The sequence below is a fragment of the Coregonus clupeaformis genome, chromosome 19, assembly GCF_020615455.1.
Source record: "Coregonus clupeaformis isolate EN_2021a chromosome 19, ASM2061545v1, whole genome shotgun sequence".
NCBI classification, from domain to species: domain Eukaryota; kingdom Metazoa; phylum Chordata; class Actinopteri; order Salmoniformes; family Salmonidae; genus Coregonus; species Coregonus clupeaformis.
This window is the reverse complement of record NC_059210.1, coordinates 22,313,251-22,340,468: the sequence shown is the minus strand read 5'-3', so window position 1 is coordinate 22,340,468 and position 27,218 is coordinate 22,313,251. Positions and strand designations below refer to the sequence as shown.

At 40.2% G+C, this 27,218-nt stretch overlaps 1 protein-coding gene across 1 annotated transcript in view; it reads left to right on the top strand.

The window, feature by feature from the left end:
- Positions 1 to 8,331: 8,331 nt before the first annotated feature.
- LOC121532103 (integrin alpha-11) overlaps positions 8,332 to 27,218 on the top strand; it is a 107,901-nt gene continuing 89,014 nt past the window's right edge. The window contains exons 1-2 of the mRNA XM_041837805.2: positions 8,332 to 8,426; positions 26,763 to 26,874. Coding sequence (XP_041693739.1) covers positions 8,378 to 8,426; positions 26,763 to 26,874 — 161 coding nt within the window. The 5' untranslated portion in view covers positions 8,332 to 8,377. The remainder of the gene's footprint in view (positions 8,427 to 26,762; positions 26,875 to 27,218) is intronic.

Genomic DNA, 27,218 nt, shown 5'->3' with positions numbered 1-27,218 from the left:
CGGTAAACTATAGTACATACTATTGGTAACACTTTACATTAAGCTGCCCCTATTACTATGTAACTAACACAATAATAACTGTTAACAAGATCGTAGTTACATAGGTTTTTGCAATTTAATTACATGGTAATAGGGTTGTTGCAGAATCAGTTATTACACAATTTGAAAGAGGAATGTGCAATTACACATTCACCTGCTGAAGGTTATTCCACATGTGTAATTACTGATGTTATTACACATGTTCTTGTTCCACCATGTAACTAATGTTTTGTAATTACACGTTTGAAAGTCACCTATGAATTACCATGTTAATAACTCCAACCAAAACCTGACCTTGTTACACGTAACTACAAGGTTCCACTACAATCAAATCCACATGTAATACCAGGGTTGATAAATAGGCTAGGACCTGGTAACAATAATTGTAACAAGGCACACATTGTCATTAACTACTGGTTATTTTCAATTAGTTTATTTCTATATTATGGCCTGGCTCAAAGGCTATACCGAATCAAGTGTAATGTAAGAACAATGTACAAAGGATAAACTTGTAATTATCATGTACCTACCCAGGAGGAGGCAACTTATTGTGAAGTGAAACCCAGTAGGGTATAATCTTTATTATTACTATGTAGTTACAATGTAGCAACCTTTGCAGACAATAGGCTAACCAGGAGAACATTAGGAGACAGGACAACATTAGGTTGAACCTTTTTAGTTGCATTGTACTTACAATGTAACAATCTTTAACAACCAAATCTGTTTTAGAACACCTACTCATTCAAGGGTTTTTCTTAATTCTTTTTACTATTTTCTACATTGTAGAATAATAGTGAAGACATCAAAACTATGAAATAACACATGGAATCATGTAGTAACCAAAAAAGTGTTAAACAATCAAAATATATTTGAGATTCTTCAAATAGCCACCCTTCGCCTTGATGACAGCTTTGCACACTATTGGCATTCTCTCAACCAGATTCATGAGGTAGTCACCTGGAATGCATTTCAATGAACAGGTGTGCCTTCTTAAAAGTTAATTTGTGGAATTTCTTTCCTTCTTAATGCGTTTCAGCCAATCAGTTGTGTTTTGACAAGGTAGGGGGAGGGGTATACAGAAGATAGCCCTATTTGGTAAAAGACCAAGTCCATATTATGGCAAGAACAGCTCAAATAAGCAAAGAGAAACGACAGTCCATCATTACTTTAAGACATGAAGGTCAGTCAATCTGGAACATTTCAAGAACTTTGAAAGTTTCTTCAAGTGCAGTCGTAAAAACCATCAAGCGCTATGATGAAACTGGCTCTCATTAGGACCGCCACAGGAATGGAAGACCCAGAGTTACCTCTGCTGCAGAGGATAAGTTCATTAGAGTTACCAGCCTCCGAAATTGCAGCCCAAATGCTTCACAGAGTTCAAGTAACAGACACATCTCAACATCAACTGTTCAGAGGAGACTGTGTGAATCAGGCCTTCATGGTCGAATTGCTGCAAAGAAACCACCACTAAAGGACACCAATAATAAGAAGAGACTTGCTTGGGCCAAGAAACACGAGCAATAGACATTAGACCGGTAGAAATGTGTCCTTTGGTCTGGAGTCCAAATTTGAGATTTTTGGTTCCAACCACCGTGTCTTTGTGAGACGCGGTGTGGGTGAACGGATGATCTCCGCATGTGTAGTTCCCACCGTAAAGCATGGAGGAGGTGGTGTTATGGTGTGGGGGTGCTTTGCTGGTGACACTGTCTGTGATTTATTTAGAATTCAAGGCACACTTAACCAGCATGGCTACCACAGCATTCTGCAGCGATACGCCATCCCATCTGGTTTAGACTTAGTGGGACTATCATTTGTTTTTCAACAGGACAATGACCCAACACACCTCCAGGCTGTGTAAGGGCTATTTGACCAAGAAGGAGAGTGATGGAGTGCTGCATCAGATGACCTGGCCTCCACAATCACCCGACCTCAACCCAATTGAGATGGTTTGGGATGAGTTGGACCTCAGATTGAAGGAAAAGAAGCCAACAAGTGCTCAGCATATGTGGGAACTCCTTCAAGACTGTTGGAAAAGCATTTCAGGTGAAGCTGGTTGAGAGAATGCCAAGAGTGTGCAAAGCTGTCATCCCCTCTGGCGCCATTGTGGTTTTAATTGGGTTGACGTAGTTCATTATTTTCCATAGAACGCTTAGCCCCTCGTTGATTGTCCCTTTATGTAGTTATATAGTAATATGGGCAACTGAATGTAAAGTGTTATCCCAAATTCTATAGTAAGTGCTATTATGTAATGACTGAAACGTGCTACATATAGTCAGTACTACATGACCGAGGGATACTACAGTGTGGAGTATAGTATTCTACAGTATACTACAAAATTCTGTAGTAAGCACTACACAATCGAGGGATACTACAGTGTGTAGTAGGGGTGTGCCCATCTCGTCCTACTCATATTCATATCCGTTTTATCAAACTTGATACTTGTAATCGACTATGCTTGTGATCGGAAAACCCAGAAGTGTGCTTTAAATGCTGGTAAAGCCTCTACCTCAAGTATGCATTACTGCGCTATCACTCAGAGCACATCTCAGAGCGCATCGTTATATTCCTTCACTCATTCACACACATTGTTCAATGGTAAATTACCCTGACAGATGAAAATGCTCATTATTTACTTACTTAGTCCTATTCAATTATCAACTAAATAGGCTAATAAGTAGTATAATGCATGGCTGACTAATACTGCCTGCATTTATTCCAGACACAGACTTAGATGAAGGTAGGCAACTTCGCTTGCCACGTATATTTTTTTTCACTTTCGAGAGGAGTAAAACGTTTCTCTCCTGACACTTATGCCACAACATTTGTACAATCAAAATAAATAATCTACATTTGTCATTTTATTTTCTAATTATCTGTTGCTCTGTAAACATGCCTGGGCAAGAATAAATAATAATAGATAGCAAGCATGGGCTTGGATCACGACGTAACGACAGTCTGCAAAGGAATAATTAAATGGACAGACAAAGTAGCCTACTAAACAACGCCAAGTAGACAGACAAAAACAAACATATGGCCTCAGCATAGTCGACAGGAAATAACTAGATTCAACAACAATGATTAGCTACAGATGTAGGATCTTAATTTGAGTCAGTTTGCAGCAACAGGAAATGTGAATTATTATGTGGATTATAATTAATGGACATTTTTTTTGTAGGGGTTGATAAATCTTTTGTTAGGGCAAATCAAGTCTGATATTTTAAAGTAGAAATTACAAACTTTAGAAGCTTTTTTAAACCTCGAATATACTATAAGTTTGCATTTCCTGCTGTGCAGGAAGATTCACAGCAACAAAATAGTGATCAAATTAAGATCCTACATCTGTACGGATTCTGATTCATACACAATGTTTGGAGAAGGGGAGACTAGCTAGTCCTTGTTGTTCAATCTAGTTATTTCCAGTGAGTGAAACAGAACCGCGCGTGTGTCTGTCTGGGGAAATGAGAGTAGAGGGAGAGCGGCTTGTACAGACAATGTGGAAAGGTATTAATAATTCCACCAGACAGACAGATAGATAGATAGTAGTTGGGACACATCTAGCTGAAAACCAAGGTAATTCTAGAGAGACAGAGTTAAGTTACGTTAATATCGGGTAAAGATGAGTGTATTGTGATTAGTTTGACCTTTCGGTCAATTTAAAGACTATGTTATTGTCTGTCATAGCCCAAATGTTTCAGTTTAATCATATTTTGTGATATGCTCCACACCCATTTGGCATGTAGATTTGCATTTCCACTGGTATTTCCAAGAGAACGACACCGTTTCCACTGTTTTCATTTTCTAAATCAGACGAGTTGTGAAATGGACCTTTTGTCTGAGCAGTAAGATGATTTCAAGCCAGATCATGTTGTCATAATTTGTAGATGTTGATGATAGCACTCAAATGACATCATTACGAATCAGGCATGAGATAGCCCTGGTTTCTATCTGTAAAACCAGTTCAGTGTTGCTGGCCTGCTTTCAACACTGAGGTTAGCTAGGACAACACTCAGAGCATATTGAATATAACTTAGAAGCTAATTCCCCATTTGTCCATGAAGTAGAATATACGACTTGTCTATTAGTGAATAGTGTGCATTTCTTATTTAGATCTGTTTTTCAAGATGGAGAATATTATGTGGTCCCACGAATCAGTGTTCTGAAAGTCAGTCAGAATGAAAAGTGACAATAATTTGAGTTGTGCTGTGGCTGAGACCAATCCATTTACACTATACGGCTTCCCCCAAAAAGATGCCCAGTGACAACTAGAGATGTCATGTCTGACAAGCAGGTCAGTAGGCCTATCTAAAAAAAGCCTCTCTAAAGACTGTGTTCTGTATAAGCGTGACATTCTCTCTCCCTAGAAATATAATTACTAGACAGACATTCCCATCCAAGTCAACATTCTGTGATTGGTGGGCCTGGGCCATAGAAATATAATCGAGTCATTCTACTTCTAAGGTTCTCCCCCCTCCCAACATGGCCCTGGTCCTCTGCCATCACACAGAGGAACCAAGACCTGGGTAATAATCAACCTTTCTTTTGATTTACTCCAGCGTGTAGTGCGATAAGTCATCAAACCTCCTCCTGCCTCTATTCAAATTTGTGCTCTTTTTTCCCCCAAGCAGTTTAATGCCAGAGACACGGCATTGGTGGTAATAGGTCTGTTTGTGATGAGCGATGTCAGCTCATGTTTTGGTAATGTGGGTTGGTGTTTTGAAGTCATACTTGTAGACTAGACGTCTATGAATCCGACGAATCAGAGAAGATTACTTAGCAGAATGTCTTTCAGTCAGTGTGGAGAATATTTACAGCTTTGTCACAACAAATTGCCAGTCTAGTTGTTTGCACCAAAGAACCATAAACATCTTGATTTTGCCATCATGTATGTGACTGGTCCCCTTTATTAGCCTACATTTAAATGGATTCTGGTCCACAAAGTCTCACAGTGTTTCTGATGGTCTCAATTTCCACTGTGGATTTTGGAGAGCTTTTGTAATGAATATGATTTTTTTTCCAATAGCCCTTGAAGGTCTCGTTATTAATGCTGGTAAGACGGACCAACATTTTTGAAAAATCTTGCTTTTATCAGTGCTGTTCTCCCTCTGGCAGAAAACAGCGCTAGCTTCAATACTTCTTTCCTGGATGGTGCTGTATCGTAAATACCTAAACTTCAGAGCATTGGACAGTAGAGTGCTACTTCCCCCCAACATCTGGACTGTATTAACCGGCATTTAATTCAGTCCAGTTTGAGGTCACGGAAACAGAGGGAGGAATTCACACCAGGACCAACCCTATGACGGTGCATCCGCATTAATGGTAGTAAAAGAACAAAGGTGCCACGGTGCCATAAAATCTCCTTTAAGACCACAGACCTCTGTCTTCATTTGGCACCTATTGTCTGAGCTATTTTTAAAGGATGGTGTCGTAGAATGTGTACACATGTAGTGTGTGTGTCTCAGTGCATATCTTTCTGTGTGAGTGACCTGTGTCCCAGTCTGTGTAACTTATGTTTGTATACAGTAAGAGTGTGTATGAGTCTGTATGTACACTACCGGTCAAAAGTTTTAGAACACCTACTCATTCAAGGGTTTTTCTTTATTTTTACAATATAGAAAATAGTAAAAATAAAGAAAAACCCTTGAATGAGTAGGTGTTGTCAAACTTTTGACCGGTAGTGTATCTTAGAGTGAATGTGTGTGTGTGTGTGTGTGTGTGCGTGCATGTTGATTACAGTTTTTCTGAATTGCTAAAACACTAAACCCCATTCTCTGAACCAAATGCTCAGTGGCCTAAACCCATTTGTCGAATCAATCACTCTTTTTGCAAAACTCTATACACATTCTCACTCACTAAAACACATTTCGCACTGTGATGCATGTTAAACACAAGCGGTAAAAGTTAAACATAACTACAACACAGTTGTCATCGTTTACACACAACGACTCCAAATTGTTCACACTTGTTTCTAATGATGTGATCAAACCAATTGTACAGAATATAAGCCAGTTCAGAGTGCACAGGTGGCACAGGTGCGTTGAATGTTGATACCAACAATGGATGGAAACAATCTGAGAGGCAGAGGAGGAAGAGTACGTGTAAGAGGTGGTGGACGAGGAGGAAGAGGACGAGGATGAGGAAGAGCAAGAACAGTAATTTCAGAAGAAATTCGAGCAACTGTGATAGACCATGTTGTTGTTCATGGAATGACAATGAGGGAAGCAGGACAAAGAGTACAATCCAATTTGAGCAGATTCTCTGTGGCCACCATAATCAGGACATTCAGAGAAGAGAACAGGTCATTGTTTCTTTTTATTTTGGTCATTGAAAGTTTACTGTATACATTTGATTCAGTACATCACTTTGTCAATAGAAAGGGGACTGGGGGAAAAAATTATAATTTTCTTACCATACAATATTTTACGTATAGAAGTAATGTCCATTACTATTTTTACTGTATGTATACGTTTGTAAGTCCATTTTCCCTTTTTCTAGAATTGCAAGACTACCACATGAGGGTGGAAGGCCTGCTATGTTCTCCCAACAGCAAGAGGCTCTCATTGTTGATATGGTCCTTCAAAACAATGCCATCCGACTGCGTGACATACAGCAAAGAGTTGTTGAACACAATGTAAACTTTGAAGGAATCAACAGTGTCAGCCTTTCTACCATTGACCGTGTCCTCCAGCGCAACAGGGTACGCATGAAGCAAGTGTACAGAGTACCCTTTGAGCGCAACTCAGAAAGGGTCAAAGATCTACGATTTCAGTATGTGCAAGTAAGTGTACACTCAGACACTTTCAGCGCTGATGCTTACAGTACAATGCTATGCTACTAGCCTACTGTTACTGTAAACTGCACTATATTGTAGTGTATGTAAATCAGGAGTGCATTCAAATGCACTATTGCAGAAGTCTGTCTTTCTGTATCACTTACTAAACTACTTATTTATCTATTTTTATATAGAGAGAGTGTTTGAATTGGATTCCATAGAAAGGCCCCATGAATACATTTTTGTAGATGAAGCAGGGTTCAATCTGGCGAAGAGGAGAAGGAGAGGCATGAACATAATTGGCCAACGTGCCATTGTGGAAGTCCCTGGCCAGCGTGGTGGCAATGTCACCCTTTGTGCAGCCATAAGTAATCGTGGGTTTCTCCACCATCATTCAACCCTGGGGCCATATAACACTGAACATCTTCTTACATTTCTGGGTGGTCTTCGGGATGTTTTGTTTGAGCGTGAGCAGCAGGATCATCAGCAGGCAGTGCATCCTGTCTATGTCGTGGTTTGGGACAATGTCAGCTTTCTCCATGGTGTCCGGATACGTGAGTGGTTCAACATCAACCAGCAATTCATTAATGTTTGCCTTCCACCATACAGCCCTTTCCTCAACCCAATAGAATAGTTTTTCTCTGCGTGGCGGTGGAAGGTCTATGACCGAAACTCATATACCAGGGAAAATCTCTTACAGGCAACGGAATTGGCCTGTGGTGACATAGGTGTGGAGTGTTGTCAAGGCTGGATCCGGTACACCAGAGGGTTTTTCCCCCATTGCCTGGCAAGGGACAACGTTGCCTGTGATGTGGACGAAGTCCTCTGGCCAGAACCAGCACAAAGACATGATGCTGAGGCAGAATGAATCTCTCATTGACTTTGATTTCGCAGTTGCACATTTTTGAGTGTACTGTAATGTGCTTTTCATTTAGAGTTTTCTTTGTTCTTTGGGCTTTTGCAGTTGGACTACTGTATTTTTATGCAAGTGCTGAATATACAGACATTCAATACTGTATTACTTGCAGTACTTACAGTATACAATATATTCACTGTACTAAGTTGTGATTACTATATACAATAAAACAAAAAATCTGTAACTACATGCCCTGGACGCTGTGTTCTCAATTTTTTGATGAAGTGTCTAATGAACACTCTGTAGTGTTTATATATTGACTGGCTGTGTGTATGATCTGAAATCATTGTTTGATTTTGAGCACAGATTAAATGGTTTTGAGGCGATTGTTTGATTTTGCCAGAAGAGTCAGTGGTTTTGTGAATGTAGTTTGAAGACTTGGTTTTGTGTTTAAAGTTTTGAGAAAATGGGTGAAGGTTTCAAGAAATGTGTCTTAGCAATCGAGAAAAACTGTAATGAGGAAGCGTCGAGTCCTGACTGTATATGCACTGTATGTGCACCTCTCAGCTGTGCCTCAGTCAACCAGAGCCAGCCCCCTCCTACCTCCCTCAGATATAGTGAGGCTGTAGAATAGCAGTGGAGTCAATAAGAGCAGGAGCCTTGAAACGAGAGCACGGGATCAGCCCCCCAAACATACACACCCTTTCACACAAATGGAATACTACTGCATCCTGCTGCTGTGGACCTGTGCCCTCCTGCCAGGTTAGTGTGTGAGTGTGTGTGTGAGTAAGTGAGTGACTGATTGAGAGTATAAGTGAGTGACTGAGTGAGTGTGTGAGTGTGTAAGTGAGTGACTGAGTGACTGAGTGAGTGTGTGAGTGAAAGGTGAAAATAAGGGATCGATGGAAAGTTTGTGTGTGTTACAGAATGACAACAAATGTGAGAGAGTTTGTTTTTATTCTGATTGGGACTGTAAGAGTTTCGAGCATGTTTGTACGAGTGTGTGTGAATTCTGGAGTCAGGATAAGAGAGAGGAGCATGTGGAAGAGGTGTGTGTGAATTCTGGAGTCAGGATAAGAGAGAGGAGCATGTGAAAGTGGTGTGTGCGTGCAATGTGATTTTTTATTTCAGTGAGCGAAGGTGAGATGAATGTCTCTGGACTAGTTTAAGTCGATCCTTTTATTAGACAGACGAGCAGAGTTGGCATGAGTTTCTCATTATTTTGTATCCATTTGGAAAGTTAGCAACTAGTACAGATAGAGGCAATAAAGAAGAGTGTGTGAGGAGGTGTGTCCACCTGCTCCTCGTCTCTAGAGGCACAGAGAGTGTGAGATGAGCCAACAGCATGATGCACGAATCTGGCATGGCCTCATACTTTGTCCAAACTGTTGCTCTTCTGAGACCCTCTGTGTGTCGGCCTCCTCTTTAAGCCTCCCTCTGGGATGATGCAAGGAGGAATGATGCTATCTGCTCTCAGTGCAGCTCTCAGAGTTTCCACTCGTTGTAAATATCTGATTAGCCTGATTGGGGGTCAGTCAGTACTGTAGCTCAACTGCAACTCAACCTAGGCTACATTTGAGTCATTAGTGAGCCTTTACATTTCCAAAACATTTGTGTTTTTTGATTGCTTATGATTGCTTATGGGTACCTTCATGTGTGTGTAAAATATGACTGTTTTCAGATTTTCGGCTCCTGTATATTTGACTATGATATGTGGTTGTCTCACCTTTGACGCACCCGCGCGTCACACGGTGACGTCATTTTGAATATTGAATAGCTCCCCGTGTTTAGTAGGATCCCCATTAGCTTCTGCACATGCAGCAGCTACTCTTCTTCGTGTCCACATAAAAGGTTCAAAGGCTAGAGACTTACCATTTCTTCCTCAATACCCTCTTTCCGCCGATATAAAGCTTGCGCCTATTCCATAAAATGGGGCTTGTGAAAGCAGTGGTTTTCTACACATGAGAGGATCTGGAAAATAAAATTGTCAAGATGAGACTCGTCCGGGAAAAGTGAAACAGATACAGATGGCTAAAGTCAGAGTAGGAAAGGGTGTTACGTATGCAGAGGCAGTGAGAAGGGTGGAGGGTAGAGAAGGGACAATGTTCTCATTTCAGCGTGTTGACCCCAGAAACTGTGTGTTGAAAAATCCAGGTTCTTGGCCTTCATCACGATTGTTGTGAATTGTGCTGCGCAAGTAGAAAACAGATCACAGAAAATGGGCATTGTTGTGTAAGCGGCTGAACGTTTTCTGGGAGTTCGAGAAATATATGCAGAGGATCTACAGAAAATATTGGAATAAGTGCTGCCCTCCCAGGCCCGTGGGCCGAAGAGGGACTAATATAGCTCTTATGGGTAGTGGGACAGGGATGGGTATTGTAGTATATGTACAGTTGAAGTCAGAAGTTTACATACACTTAGGTTGGAGTCATTAAAACTCGTTTTTCAACCTCTCCAAAAATGTATTGTTAACAAACTATAGTTTTGGCAAGTCGGTTAGGACATCTACTTTGTGCATGACACAAGTAATCTTTTCAACAATTGTTTACAGACAGATTACTATTACTATTAATCACTTATAATTCACTGTATCACAATTCCAGTGGGTCAGAAGTTTACATACACTAAGTTGACTGTGCCTTTAAACAGCTTGGAAAATTCCAGAAAATTATGTCATGGCTTTAGAAGCTTCTGATAGGCTAATTGACATCATTTGAGTCAATTGGTGGTGTACCGGTGGATGTATTTAAAGGCCTACCTTCAAACTCAGTGCCTCTTTGCTTGACATCACGTGAAAATCAAAAGAAATCAGCCAAGACCTCAGAAAAAAAATGGTATACCTCCACAAGTCTGGTTCATCCTTGTGGGCAATTTCCAAATGCCTGAAGGTACCACGTTCATCTATACAAACAATAGTACGCAAATATAAACACCATGGAACCACGCAGCCGTCATACCGCTCAGGAAGGAGACGCGTTCTGTCTCCTAGAGATGAACGTACTTTGGTGCGAAAAGTGCAAATCAATCCCAGAACAACAGAAAATGACCTTGTGAAGATACTGGAGGAAACAGGTACAAAAGTATCAATATCCACAGTAAAACAAGTCCTATATATCGACATAACCTGAAAGGCCACTCAGCAAGGAAGAAGCCACTGCTCCAAAACCACCATAAAAAAGCCAGACTACGGTTTGCAACTGCACATGGGGACAAAGATCGTACCTTTTGGAGAAATATCCTCTCGTCTGATGAAACAAAAATAGAACTGTTTGGCCATAATAACCATCGTTATGTTTGCAAGCCGAAGAACACCATCCCAACCATGAACCACGGGGGGGGCAGCATCATGCTGTGGGGGTGCTTTGCTGCAGGAGGGACTGGTGCACTTCACAAAATAGATGGCATCATGAGGAAGGAAAATTATGTGGATATATTGAAGCAGCATCTCAAGACATCAGTCAGGAAGTTAAAGCTTGGTCGCAAATGGGTGTTCCAAATGGACAATGACCCCAAGCATACTTCCAAAGTTGTGGCAAAATGGCCTAAGGACAACAAAGTCAAGGTATTGGATTGGCCATCACAAAGCCCTGACCTCAATCCTATTTGTGGGCAGAACTGAAAAAGCGTGTGCGAGCAAGGAGGGCTAAGAACCTGACTCAGTTACACCAGCTCTGTCAGGAGGAATAGGCCAAAATTCACCCAACTTATTGTGGGAAGCTTGTGGAAGGCTACCCGAAACGTTTGACCCAAGTTAAACAATTTATAGGCAATGCTACCAAATACTAATTGAGTGTATGTAAACTTCTGACCCACTGGGAATGTGATGAAAGAAATAAAAGCTGAAATAAATCATTCTCTCTACTATTATTCTGACATTTCACATTCTTAAAATAAAGTGGTGATCCTAACTGACCTAAGACAGGGAATTTTTACTAGGATTAAATGTCAGGAATTGTGAAAAACTGAGTTTAAATGTATTTGGCTAAGGTGTATGTAAACTTCAACTGTACGTTCCTGCCCGTCCTGCCACACCCTGGTCAGTAGATCATAATAATAATATGCCATTTAGCAGACGCTTTTTATCCAAAGCGACTTACAGTCATGCGTGCATACATTTTTGTGTATGGGTGGTCCCGGGGATCGAACCCACTACCTTGGCGTTACAAGCGCCGTGCTCTACCAGCTGAGCTACAGAAGACCACATGGACTGGTTATTATTATCTGCCAAGAGCATACAGAAGAGAGTAAGCTAAGCGCTGCCAATAAGTGTTGTCTGATCCATTTAGAAAGGCTGATCAATCACCCTCTGAACCCACTCCTGCTAGAAGGTAATGCACCTGCATGACTGAAGAATACACCTGTTTTAGAAACTGTTTCCAATAGTGGTGTAAAGTACTTAAGTAAAAATACTTTGAAGTACAACTTAAGTCATTTGTTGTGGTATCTGTACTTTACTGTTTTTTTTTTTTGACAACTTACTTTTACTTCACTACATTCCTAAAGAAAAGTATGTACTTTTTACTGCATTCATTTTCCCTGACACCCAAAAGTACACGTTACATTTTGAATGCTTAGCAGGACAGGAAAATAGTCTAATTCACACACTTATCAACAGAACATCCCTGGTCATCCCTACTGCCTGTGACACTCTGGCTCCATGGACTTTGATTATTGAGCCAGGGTTGTTCATTTTCTTTTGGGTGTATTTCTATGTTGGTTTCTAGTTGTTCATTTCTATGTTTGGTGATTAGTCATATGACTCCCAATCGGAGGTAACGAGTGTCAGCTGTCGGCTCGTTATCTCTGATTGGGAGCCATATTTAAACTGTTGTGGTTTCACTGTGTGTTTGTGGGTTTTTGTTCCATGTACAGTCATTTGTCACTGTGGACTTCACTATCGTCATTCGTTTATTTGTTTTCGTGGTTGCTTTGATTAAATAAAGTCATCATGTTCACTCAACGCGCTGCGTATTGGTCCGCTTCCTCAGACGATCGTGACACTGCCTCTGATCTGGCGGACTCACTAAACACATGCTTCGTTTGTAAATGATGTCTGAGTGTTGGATTGAGCCCCTGGCTATCTGTAAATAAAATAAAAAACTAGAAAATGTGTCCATCTGCTTTGCTTAATATAAGGAATTTTAAATGATTTAAATTTGTACTTTTACTTTTGATACTTCAGTATATTTTAGCAATTACATTTACTTTTGATACTTAAGTATATTTAAATCCAAATACTTTTAGACTTTTACTCAAGTAGTATTTACTGGGTGAATTACACTTTTACTTGAGTCATTTTTTATTTAGGTATCTTTACTTTTACTTAAGTAGGACAATTGGGTACTTTTTCCACCACTGGCTCTTTACAGCTATGAATTCTGTATGCTACTGAGGTGTAAACCCAGCTACTGCACTCCCTCTATTGGTAGGAATTAGATTTTCCTTGGTCTTTATCACAATGGTGCCCATGATTCCAAACCCTGCTTTTACTGTACTAAGGACGCCAGATTTGGCTTGTGTATCAGAAAGAAATATGAAGAAAAAGTAACTTCACAGAAAGGGCATAGCCTGATTCAGATTAAACAAACCCCCAGACTTTGTCTTTCCTTGAGTCTGTGTCAATAGAGCTCTGAAACCCATGTGCATTCTCAGGGTCAGTGACTGCCAGTCCCCTTTCCCCCAGTAGTGAACCCCATTCATGAGACCAGGGCCCAGTTTTCAAAACGTTTTATCTGGATCAGAATGATCCGGATTCTGTAATCCTCTTTTTTACTATCCAGGATCAATCGATGTGGCTGATTTTGAGCCGGTTTTTCCGAAAATGATAATATGCCATTTAGCAGACGCTTTTATCCAAAGCAACTTACAGTCGTGCGTGCATACATTTTTGTGTATGGGTGGTCCCGGGGATCAAACCCACTACCTTGGCGTTACAAGCGCCGTGCACTACCAGCTGAGCTACAGAGGACCATGATCTGATGGGATCATTGTGATCCAGATGCCACAATATCAAGATCACAGGGCTTTGAACAGGTCTACACCTTGCCATCTACTGAACATGTTGTGGTACTACTTCTACACTGTCATAGGAAAACAGAGATGAGTAAACTACATGAATAAAGGTACCGTGATTAAAAATAACTAAACCTGCAAATCACTTATAAGTAAGTAGATGCATTTCTCAATATAACAACTGACCACATACCTATACTCCGGTAAATGTATTATAATGAACCTTTGTTTTTCAGATGTAGGAAAGTTTTTAAATTATATTTCTTGGTTGTAGTGTCTTTCACCTTTCTAAATCCACCCTGAATCCACACTTCCAGTGGGATCAAGATAATCCTGATTTTCGACATCAAAACTATCCTAATCACTACCTTTTCAGTTTTGAAAAACGCAAAAACTACGTACAATCCTGATTTAAAGGTCAGATTAGGGCTGTGGCTTTCATGACATTTTGTCAGCCAGCAACTGTCATGCAAATGACTGCCGGTTTCATGGTAATTAACATAAACACGATTAGCATCTCCGGGCTTCCACGCATACAAGTTGCTGATGCACACCTTTGGAACATCTATGCCTACATTTTAAGAAGTCAAACAGAGCAGCTATATTGAGTTGTTATTTGTAGGCTAACTGTAGGACGATGAGAAGCGCAGTAGTGTTATGGCTAGCCTCAATTAGCCTAGTTAGCTACACTATATATACAAAAGTCTGTGGACACCCCTTCAAATTAGTGGATTCGGCTATTTCAGCCACACCCGTTGCTGACAGGTGTATAAAATCCAGCACACAGCCATGCAATCTCCATAGACAAACATTGGCAGTAGGATGGCCTTACTGAGGAGCTCAGTGATAGGATGCCACCTTTGCAACAAGTCGGTTCATCAAATTTCTGCCCTGCTAGAGCTGCCCCGGTGAAGTGGAAACGTCTAGTAGCAACAATGGCTCAGCCACGAAGTGGTAGGCCACACAAGCTCACAGAATGGGACCGCCTAGTGCTGAAGCGCGTAGTAAAATCATCTGTCCTCAGTTGCAACACTCACTACCGAGTTCCAAACTGCCTCTGGAAGCAACGTCAGCACAATAACTGTTCGTCTGAAGCTTCATGAAATGGGTTTCCATGGCCGAGCAGCCACACACAAGCCCAATATCACCATGCGCAATGCCAAGCGTTGGCTGGAGTGGTGTAAAGGTTGCCACCATTGGACTCTGAATCACGCTTCACCATCTGACAGTCCGACGGACGAATCTGGGTTTGGCGGATGCCAGGAGAACACTACCTGCCCCAATGCATAGTGACAACCTTAAAGTTTGGTGGAGGAGGAATAATGTCCTGGGGCTGTTTTTCATGGTTCGGGCTAGGCCCCTTAGTTCCAGTGAAGGGAAATCTTAATGCTACAGCATACAATTACATTCTAGGCGATTCTGTGCTTCCAACTTTGTGGCAACAGTTTGGGGAAGGCCCTTTCCTGTTTCAGCATGAAAATGCCCCCATGCACAAAGCGAGGTCCATACAGAAATGGTTTATCAAGATCGGTGTGGAAGAACTTGCCTGGCCTGCACAGAGCCCTGACCTCAACCCCATCGAACACTTTTGGGATGAATTGGAACGCTGACTGCGAGCCAGGACTAATCGCCCACATTAGTGCCTGACCTCACTAATGCTCTTGTGGCTGAATGGAAGCAAGTCCCCGCAGCAATGTTCCAACATCTAGTGGAAAGCCTTCCCAGAAGAGTGGAGGAATCAAATGTTTCAGTTTTGAAAAACCCAATTCTAACATTTAATCCTATCCGATTGCCAAAATCCGATCAGATAACTTTGCAAAAGGAGACCGGCATCTAAAGAATTCCTTTGTGCAGTGCACACCTTCTGTCCTGATGGTGACAACCATATCTAATTGATAACTGCAGTTAGTTTACCGGTTGTTGGAATGAGTGGTGGTGCGCAAAAAAATATCTCCTGTGATTAATTACATCCATTTGGCTGCTAGGCATTTTAGGGCACCCCTGTCTGCGGGAACACATGCAGGAAAATCGATTCTGAATGGGAGGAAAATGACATTGTTCTGGACGAAGCGCAGTCAGCCTTTTGGAGTGTCTATAGTACACTAATTGAGTAATTTCAACCATTTTGGTGTAAATCAGATGTCAGGCATCAACATTAGCCGCCTTCAACACACTACAATCTGCATGTGAGTAAATAAAAATGTAATCAATGTATTACTGCCAATTATAAACTGGGTGGTTCGAGCCCTGAATGCTGATTGGCTGTCAGCCGTGGTATACCACGGGTATGACAAAACATGTATATTTACTGCTTTAATTACGTTGGTAACCAGTTTATAATACCAATAAGGCACCTCTGGGTTTGTGGTATATGACCAATATACCACGGTTAAGGGCAGGCAGTCTGCGTTATGTCGTGCATAAGAAAAGCCCTTAGCCGTGGTATATTGGTGATATACCACACCTCCTCATGCCTTATTGCTTAAGCATAACACCCCCTGCCCAGTGCCTGATTACACATGTACAGTTGAAGTCGGAAGTTTACATACACTTAGGTTGGAGTCATTAAAACTTGTTTTTCAACCACTCCACAAATATCTTGTTAACAAACTATAGTTTTGGCAAGTCGGTTAGGACATCTACTTTGTGTATGACACAAGTCATTTTTCCAACAATTGTTTACAGACAGATTATTTCACTTCACTGTATCACAATTCCAGTGGGTCAGAAGTTTACATACACTAAGTTGACTGTGCCTTTAAACAGCTTGGAAAATTCCAGAAAATGATGTCATGGCTTTAGAAGCTTTTGATAGGCTAATTGACATCATTTGAGTCAATTGGAGGTGTAACTGTGGATGTATTTCAAGGCCTACCTTCAAACACAGTGCCTCTTTGCTTGTCATCATGGGAAAATCAAAAGAAATCAGCCAAGACCTCAGAAAAAAATGGTATACCTACACAAGTCTGGTTCATCCTTGGGAGCAATTTCCAAATGCCTGAAGGTACCACGTTCATCTGTACAAACAATAGTACGCAAGTATAAACACCATGGAACCACGCAGCCGTCATACCGCTCAGGAAGGAGACTCATTCTGTCTCCTAGAGATTAACATACTTTGGTGCGAAAAGTGCAAATCAATCCCAGAACAACAGTAAAGGACCTTGTGAAGATGCTGGAGGAAACAGGTCCAAAAGTATCTATAGCCACAGTAAAACGAGTCCTATATCGAAATAACCTGAAAGGCTGCTCAGCAAAACCACCATAAAAAGGCCAGACTACGGTTTGCAACTGCACATGGGGACAAAGATTGTACTTTTTGGAGAAATGTCCTCTGGTCTGATGAAACAAAAATAGAACTGTTTGGCCATAATGACCATCGTTATGTTTGGAGAAAAAAGGGGGATGTTTGCAAGCCGAAGAACACCATCCCAACCGTGAACCACGTGGGTGGCAGCATCATGCTGTGGTGGTGCTTTGCTGCAGGAGGGACTGGTGCACTTCACAAAATAGATGGCATCATGAGGAAGGAAAATTATATTATATATTGAAGCGACATCTCAAGACATGGAAGTTAAAGCTTGGTCGGAAATGGGTCTTCCAAATGGACATGACCCCAAGCATACTTCCAAAGTTGTGGCAAAATGGCTTAAGGACAACAAAGTCAAGGTATTGGAGTGGCCATCACAAAGCCCTGACCTCAATCCTATAAAAAATGTGTGGGCAGAACTGAAAAAGCGTGTGCGAGCAAGGAGGCTTACAAACCTGACTCTGTTACACAAGCTCTGTCAGGAGGTATGGGCCAAAATTCACCCAACTTATTGTGGGAAGCTTGTTGAAGGCTTCCCGAAACGTTTAACTCAAGTTCAACAATTTAAAGGCAATGCTACCAAATACTGATTGAGTGTATGTAAACTTCTGACCCACTAGGAATGTGATTAAATAAATAGAAGCTGAAATAAATCCTTCTCTCTACTATTATTCTGACATTTCACATTCTTAAAATAAAGTGGTGATCCTAACTGACCTAAGACTGGGAATTTTTACTAGGATTAAATGTCAGGAATTGTGAAAAACAGAGTTTAAATGTATTTGGCTAAGGTGTATGTAAACTGGTTTATTTATGTGGGCAGGATTGTGGGATCACTTTCTGTCTTCTGATATTACTGAGAGGTATATTAAGAATATGCCCCATCATTCTTTCTCTTTCTCTCTGCCAACCATTGATATACTATTTGTCATGAAACAAAACAACTGGGAACAGATGTCAGTTCAATGTCTAGTTTTGATTTACATTTGGTTGAGTTGTCAACTAATGTGAATTCAACAGGTAATCCAGCAAAAATGTCACCCTGTCATTGGATTTAGGCTACAAGTTGGGTAAAAAAAAGAAAGAAATTAAGTTGATGACTTGTTGCAAATCCAATCAGTTTTCCAAGTTGATTGAACGTCATCACATTGATTTTTGGGGGTTGAAATTACGTAGAAGCAACGTTGATTCAACCAGTTTTTGCCCAGTGAGATGTGTCTTGTGAAAATACTACTGAAAAATAATGATTTCCTTCCACCCGGGGCTGTATAATATTCCATATTACAAAAGTAATATTACAAAGCACACCTGCCATTCAAATGTCTTCAAATCATTGCATCACATTGTGGCACTGAAGAACAACTAGAAAAGTATGGAATTATCAGAATGAAAAATGACAGACAATTTCAAAGATGGCCTCTGAAAAATTCTTTAAAATGTATAAACACTTCTCAGAGCCAGAGAGGATCATCCAAGTGTCTGACTGTTAAAATAAGTAGAAACACTGCCTTGCTTTGAAAAGTGTGGGAGTCGAGCCATGACTTTGAGACTTTCTCAGGTCCAATGTCTGGTCTGGTCTGGATCTTACTGAGGTTTCCCCACTGTGCCAAGTCCCAGAGACAGCTCAGATAAATCTAGTTCCTTCACAAACAGAAGCAAATTCCACTTAGCCGTTACCAAACTAATAGAACCTCAGGGCACGGACTAACTACAAATCATCTTGTTTTCCCCAATGTTTATTTTCCCAGGCAGCCAAACTGATCAGAACTTCCTTTGTTGGCACCCATGCAAGGCAGTCTCACAGCTCACTGTGTTTTTAAACACACTGGTCATTTGTACAGCTGGGTGGGTAGAGTGAGGAATCTCACTATATACTATATCAGGGGGCAGATGTCTGTATCTCTTCTCGTTTTAAGGGACCCATATCTCACAAGTAAATGTTCCTAGCTGGACTTGGCTACAGCCCCTCTGCTGCCAACCATTCATACCAGGGGCAAGAAAACTTCCGATCTGTCCCTCTGCATACTAATTTCTTATGCTTGTTATTGCATACTACATTATTCTAATTACTTGTTGTTCTTGATTGATCTTTAACCATCATTGATCTTGATATTTGAACTGCATTAGTAAGGGAGCTTTAGTTTAAGTTAGCATTTTGTTGCATCGTTTACACCTGTTGTAACTGGTGTACGCGATTAATAAACTTTGATTGGATTTGTGTGCTAAAGGCTCACTTCCGAGAAATCTTCACGTTCCCATTTTAGGTGTTGAAATGCTCAGCTGTCACACTGTGAAGCAACGAGGGCCAAAAGGTGATATGTTCCTCTAAGCTTGATGAATTCAGCACAACACCCTGAGTTCTGAATATGCAAAATATATTTTTCATGTTGATCCTGACAGAGGAGAAGGAGCTCTGCGTCTGATTAAGCATGATGACATTTAAAGCTATTTTTCTCTCTCCCTCCCTCCCTCTCTTTCTCTCCCTCCTTTTAGAGTTCCCTACAGCCCTCAATTTCTGTCACTCCACTGAGTGATCGTTTTTTTCCTTCTATAAATTCAGACAGCAAGAGGACAACATTGCCCAACTCAGTGCCACGTGCCTTTTCAGCAATTACTGTTGTTTGTACATTCTATTATGTGCTCTCGTTATGAACCTACTCTGTTTTATATAGATTTCCAAGTGTTGCCAATTACTCTGGTCCAAGTAGTCTCACTGGACCAGTCCTCAACACCGTATTCTCGTTCGTGCAATAAGGAGATCCACGTAAGGAGTGAAGTTGGAGAGGGGGATTTAAAGGAAGTCAGATTAATTTGACCCCCTTTCTGTTTCCTCCAAGAGGACGTTCTTCTCATCTGCTACATCTATTTCTACTGTTCACCATTTCCTGCAGTAGAAACTAAACTTAAAAGACCATGTCACATCATTTAAATACTTTTTAGATGGACTTGGCATGTTTGGCTACATCAAGAAAAAGCGTTTCCCTCCCGTTTCTCTCTTTCAAGTAACCTTTCCTGATAAACATTTAAATTGAAACCAGAGGGAGCTGCTCCTGTCCCAATTTGTGGTGTGTGCTTGTCCAGAGCTGAGAGAGAACATAGTGGATGGAGGAGAGGAGGAGAAGCAATCTCTCCACTGAAGGGTCTGTTCTTTGATCAACTTTCACAGGGGTTTTGTCCTCCAGTGTATTGGCTGTGCCTCTTGGCTGATCATTACATTTACATTTACATTTTAGTCATTTAGCAGACACTCTTATCCAGAGTGACTTACAGTTAGTGAGTGCATACATTTTTTATACTGGCCCCCCGTGGGAAACGAACCCACAACCCTGGCGTTGCAAGCGCCATGCTCTGGCATGCCCTGGCATTACCACATGTTAATCGGGAGTCCACTGATTACCAGAGGTCAGGTCTAATCCTGTCACAAATACACAAATCTAAAGTATAACATACAGGATGTTACATGTACTACAAGGTGCCTCTACCATCGAATCCACATGTAATACCAGGGTTGATAAATAGGCTGAGACCAGGCACACCCTTGTCATTAAATACCAGTCATTTTCAATTAGTTTATTTCTATGTTATGACCTGGCTCAAAGGCTATACCGAATCAAGTATAATAAATAAGTACAATGTAGTTACATAGGATATACTTGGAATTATCATGTAACTACCCAGGAGCAAGCAACTTAATGTAAAGTGAAATCCAGCTGGGTGTAACCTTTATTATTATTATTTAGTTACAATGTAGCAACCTTTGCAGACAATAGGCTAACCAGGAGAACATTAGAAGACAGGAGACCATTAGGTTGAACCCTTTTAGATGCATTGTATTTGCCATCTTAGAGCAACAGCAATGAGAAAACAGTCGGTGGTTGCAGAGCCGCTGGAAAACGTACAGCATTTGCTCCAGTACTTTTCAAACTGTTGTGGCGCCGCCAGGACACAGGGCCGAGTTTGGGAAATCCTGGCCTAGCTAGATAGCTATCTAACATTATCTAGATAGGTTTATGCAGTCATGCAGCCAACAAATAACGTTAATAATTTAGACTCACTGAATAAATGTGTTTGGCACTGGATAAAGAAGATGAAACGATCTGCTGCTGCTACCCAAGGCCAAGGGATAGGTTAGTCAGCAAGTTTGTTAGTCCAGTAATGTTGCCATGTTATTTTATTTCCACTGCTGTTGATTATTCACAAATGTTTGTGGTGCAAATTTCACTGTCATTAAAGTAAAAAACCTACAAATTCCACCACAGAGCAGTCTACACAGACAAAATGTTTGTCCAACCATAACAAATGGATGGCTAATGCAGAAAGAGCAAATTGGTGGATTCTAGCATCACCATAACTTTCACAAATACAGAGACAGTCAGCCATCATGGCATCAGTATTTTTTGACTAGCTAGTGCATAGTGACACCTACTGATATGAACTGGTAATGTAGGTTTGGTTAGAATAGAGTGCAATAGAATGAGTGACACTCAATCAAATCTACTTCATGAAAAGGGGGATATTATTATTAATGAAAATCTTGAAAGTAGTTGTTTTAATTATTGAATATATATGGCATTCAGTTCCTACAGTGGACGCCAGGGAACCTACCTCTGATGGGCCAGATGGAGACCAGGACAACAACACAAGGTTAGTGGTTTTATGAATTACACATAAAAACAACTTTGTTTCAAAGTCTACTGTGTATACTTTAGTGTTAAATGTAATCCTGCCTTGTTACAAATTCTACTGTGTATAGTGTTAAATGTAACCATGCCTTACATAAAGGTTACAGAATGAATAATTGCAGAAGATCACTGTAATCAGATGAAAAAATAATAGGTTTTATGATATACAATTAAAATCATTTTCTACATTGAAAATGTGTCTTTTTTATTTTTCAAATTCCACTGCTTAACATTGTGTGTATAGAGTGAAATTAATGTTTAAAGACATTAACCAATCTTTGTATAACGCTCAGCCCTGCTATAGTAATTCACTGAACTACAGAGTATGTTGTCCATTGAAGTTGTTGTCTCTGGCTCTTTTGATACCAGATTCAGAATAAATAATAACAAGGTTTGTGGTAGTTTGAAAGGGTTTGAACCAGGAGTGTTTCCAATTCACATAACCCGAAAAACAGAAAAAACCCTATAGTCATAGCACAGATGAAAAGGGAAGCTATCTATAATTATAATATTTTGTCATAGCCTATGAATAGGACCCAGAGTTTTACCCGACCAGGTCGTGAGATCAGGAAAAACTCCAGGTCCCAGAAAAGACACGTATGAAATTTGCCACACCACTTTTGAACCTGTGATGCAACCTCTGAATTCATGGGATGTTTGCAAAGAGATATGGGATATTAGAATCCTGTTGTCTTAGGTTGTGTTCCCCTGCTGAGACGTTGCATGCATCAACCAATGGTTGCATGCATTGACTGTGTCATCATATAACATATGATGTGGTGAGCTGATACGTAAAATACCTATCCAGGGGTTGTAAGATCTGGCAGGCATCAGCAATGCACAGCAATGCACGGGCAGAGGAACTTTGCCCTTAAAATTCCCTTAAAACTATATTTGAGTCATTTAGCAGATGCTCTTATCCAGAGCGACTTAAAGGAGCAATTAGGGTTAAGTGCCTTGATCAAGGGCACATTGACAGATTTTTCACCTAGTTGACTCTGAGATTCAATCCAGCAACTTTTCAGTTACTGGCACAATCCTCTTAACCGCTAGGCTACCTGCCGCCCCCACCAAAATTGATAGACTTCAAATTGACCACAAGAAGCCCAAACAGATATAACATTTTACTAAAACATAATAATGTCAAACCTTTCTTACATTTTGTATACAATCACATATATCTCTCTATTATGCGTGGGAATACTTTGGAACAGATTTCCAAACTTAAAATCACATGGAGCTGATTTACTGTTGTTTTTACAGTCTTTTATATCCAAAAATGTTTGCTCAGAAAACTTGAGGGGCCAAATAAAATCACTGGTCCGCATGCCGCCAGTTGGGGAACCCTGCTCTATTCTAACCAAACCTGCATTACCAGTTCATATCAGTAGGTGTCACAATGCACTAGCTAGTCGAAAAAGTCTGATGCCATGATGACTGCCTGTCTCTGTGTTTGTGAAAGTTATGGTGGTGCTAGAATCCATAAATTCTCTCTTGATGCATTAGCCATCTATCTGTTATGGTTGGCCAAATGTGTTCATATTGTCTGTGTAGACTGCTCTGTGGCAGACATTTCTGTTTTTTTACTTTAAAGACTGAGATTTGTGCCACAAACATTTGTGAATAATCACCAGCAGTGGAAATCAAATAATATGCCAACATTACTGGACTAACAAACTGGGTGACTAACCTTTTCAGGAATTTCAGTATCCCTTGGCCTTAGGTAGCAGCAGCAGATCATTTATTTAGTGAGTGTAAATTATTAGCGTTAGGTGCTAGCAGCATGATTGCATCAACCTAGCTCGCTAAGGTTAGTTAGCTAGTTTTCTAGCTAGGCTACTAAAGCTAATGTTAGCAGTTTCATTAGCTAGCTAAGATTGGATCAAAGATGCTGTCAAGAGGTCAATGGAACTCGACCAAAACAATGGAAATGCCATGGAAACACGTGGGGGAAAGATTCCACGGGGGAAATATCCCGAATCATCTCATTGCACCCCCGCAAAATTAGCCTACATTTAGGTTATTGTTTATATGTGTATTTCACTCTATGCGAAAACAGCCAAATACAGTATATCCAAATCGGACTTCAGTAACCACATTTTGGGCCTGTTACAATACATCAACCATGATGGATTTGACGAATATCCACTTAGTTAGATCAGATTTGTTGAATGTGCATCAATCCGGCATCCTTCTTCTATCCCCCACGGTCTGTGTTCCATGGACCTCTTAACTGCGTCTATTAATCTAGCTAGTTTTAGAGGACGACTAAACAGCTTTTATTAATTGCTTTTATTAACAAATACCTTGTTTCCATGAAAATGTATGTTCGCTCTCTCGTGAGGCAGGCAACCAGGTAGGCAGGAGAAGAGGATGATCGAAGAAAGAAACCAAGTGCAGAATCAAACAATGAGGTCCTGGTGCAACCAAACGTAGTTGTTGAGAGGTATGGTTGATGAGGGTCTGTAGACTGTAGCTAGGAGACCACTGTGACTGACAAGTGAATCCAGGGACAGGGTGCCCATGAAATGCCAGGGACAGGATTGTATTCACTACACAAAACAAAGGCAAACGGGCTGAAATTGGGTGAGGTACTATATACATTTTTCCAATAAGAAACGGCTGCTTTTTTTCAGTTGCAAAACTTTTTTCAATGTTTTTCTATAACATTAACTAATGAATATGTCTAGAAAATGCATTCAGTGCTGCTGTTTTGAAAGATTGAAAAGTACAGGGGGAAAGGGCTGTCTCGCCACACGTTTTCCTGCGGCTCTGCATGAATTTGTTTATTTTCAAACAGTGCTGCACGGAATCATTACATTGTCTTAAACTGTATTTTTTCAACCTAGTCTGCAGCCAAAATGGAAGCCACATGCTATTGTTGTCTCAATTTGATGTATTTATAAAGGTTTGTTATGTGCAAAAGTGCAATGTAAGTCTCAAAATAGTGAAATAACATTGTTAACTAAATGTTTCAAATGTTTTATGATGATATTTTAATGTTTATTGACCGAGTTGAAAAACATGTTGACATTGCCAGTGCTTAGCTAGCTGCTAGCTACTGTAGCTAGCTAGCTTTACCACCCTGTGTTAGTACATTTTACTAACTTAAATAGATATTGCTTTGAGTCAGAAATGCGGAATTGAATTTTAATGGTTTGAATCAGGGCTGTGACATTTTTTATGCGCAGACCCTTTTAAGTGCAACACACAACACGCTCTGAGCCCGTGCCATGTGCAGTCAGTGTGCACTCGATCTTGGTAGTGCTGTTTGTCTCTATTGTGGTGCGTTATGCGCACAGCTTTGAGCAACACTTTTTAAAGAAAACTTACAGAAAGTTAAACCATAAACACATTCCCAGGCGTTTGTTTTTGTTAACAGCAAAAACATAATTTGTATAGAAGTAGCTAGTTATGCTAACATGGCTGAATGCCTCTGGATTCAACTAACTGATTTTAATCAGAACATGACATCCATTGCATTTAGCTAGCTACTGTTTTTGTTGTACTTCTCAGGTCAAACGTTTTAAGCAAAAGATCCCAATGGTAGTAGTAGCAGCTTGCAACTAGTTCATGTTGAAGTACATGGATAAGTAGCCTAGGCTAGATCTAACAGCGGTATTATATTTTACATGAACTCAGACCTGGCTGATCTGTTGTTATTGTCTTCTGTGGAATTCAGAACAATGTTGGACAAGTTTAAAAGCGCTTTGTTCTTTGTATCCATAGAGACAGTTATTTTTTCCTATAGTCAACCCTCCAATCGGAAATTGGGAGAACACTAGATTAGAATGCCTGAAGATTTAACATTACGTGTGTATATGTGTGTGTTTATGCGTGCGCACAATTGTTAAACTTCAAGAACATAATAGCTGTATGTTAGTGACTTTTGTGTTGCTTATGGTGAAAATGCCATTAAAAACATTCTGATACAGATTATTTTGTGTTTTCCCCCCATGATTATCAAAACATAATATTGCTATAACTCAGTACACTGCTTTGTAAATGGAAAATGGTTTATTTAGGGCCACATTTTTACAAATTCTAAATTTGCGATTAACTAATGCCATTAAATCGATTAATTATTTTAATCGTTTGACAACCGTAGTTTGAATATGAATCTTTGTCAAATCCATTAAAAAAAAGTCAAACTGAAGGATTTTCTTGTCTCCTTATTTCTCCTGGTGAGCCTATTGTCTGCAAAGGTTGTTACATTGTATCTACAAAGTCATTAAAAATGTCACTTCACTTTACATTAAGTTGCTTTTTCCTGGGCAAGCACATTGTAAATATATGTATATCCCTTGTACCAACATTGTAATTACAAATAAGTTGGTTGTTAAAGATTTGCTACATTGTAAGCACAATGTAACTAAAAGGGTTATACCTAATGTTCTCCTGGTTAGCCTATTGTCTGCAAAGGTTGTTACATTTCAACTACACAATAATTATAAAGGTTATACCCTACTGGGTTTCACTTTACATTAAAAGTTGCCTCCTCCTGGGTAGATACATGATAATTACAAGTATATCCTTTGTAACTACATTGTTCTTACATTACACTTGATTCGGTATAGCCTTTGAGCCAGGCCATAATATAGAAATAAACTAATTGAAAATAACCGGTAGTTAATGACAGGCTGTGCCTTGTTACAATTGTTGTTACCAGGTCCTAGCCTATTTATCAACCCTGGTATTACATGTCGATTCGATAGTAGTGGCACCTTGTAGTTACGTGTAACAAGGTCAGAATTTGGTTGGAGTTATTAACATGGTAATTCACAGGTGACTTTCAAGCGTGTAATTACAAAACGTTAGTTAAATGGTGGAAGAAGAAAATGTTTCATAACATCAGTAGTTACACATGTGGACTAACCTTCAGCAAGTGGATGTGTAATTACAAATTTCTTGTTCCAATTGTTTAATAACTGATTCTGCAACAACCCTATTACCATGTAATTACATGGTAACATCTATGTAACTACCATGGTAAGCCCGTTGAGTGTGAGATGCAGCACAATAGTGGTGCAATTACACTAATTCAGTGTACTTAATCTTTTCAATGCTTATACAATGTTCTGTGTGTTTTTCTAGGCCTTCGGCACTGCTTCAATTTCGACACAAAGAAGTACAAGATCATTGAAGGCTCCAAGGAGGCCCAGTTTGGGTACACAGTGCAGCAGCATGAGGCAGGAGGACAGAAGTGGTAAGACACACTCTTTCTCCTTTCTCTCTCTCACATTTCCACTCTAAATCACTATCACTTCCTCCCCACTTAGTCTTCCAATTATTGTAAAAAATGAAGAAAATGTTGATTTTCATCTCACCCAAAGCTTTGGACAAGTTCGGAAACCATTTCTGTGAGGCTTTCAACAACGTTATTACTCTTCCCAGCAAGCAAAATGAAGTTGAAAGGATGTCTACAAGATTTATTTTCCAGGCGTTGAAGTTATGTTCATTTTAGGTTCTGAATGAAAGGTGAAAATACGTATTTTCCTGATGTTTAAAATACGTATTTTGAGGTCCGCCCCAAACAAGAAAAAAAGTGAA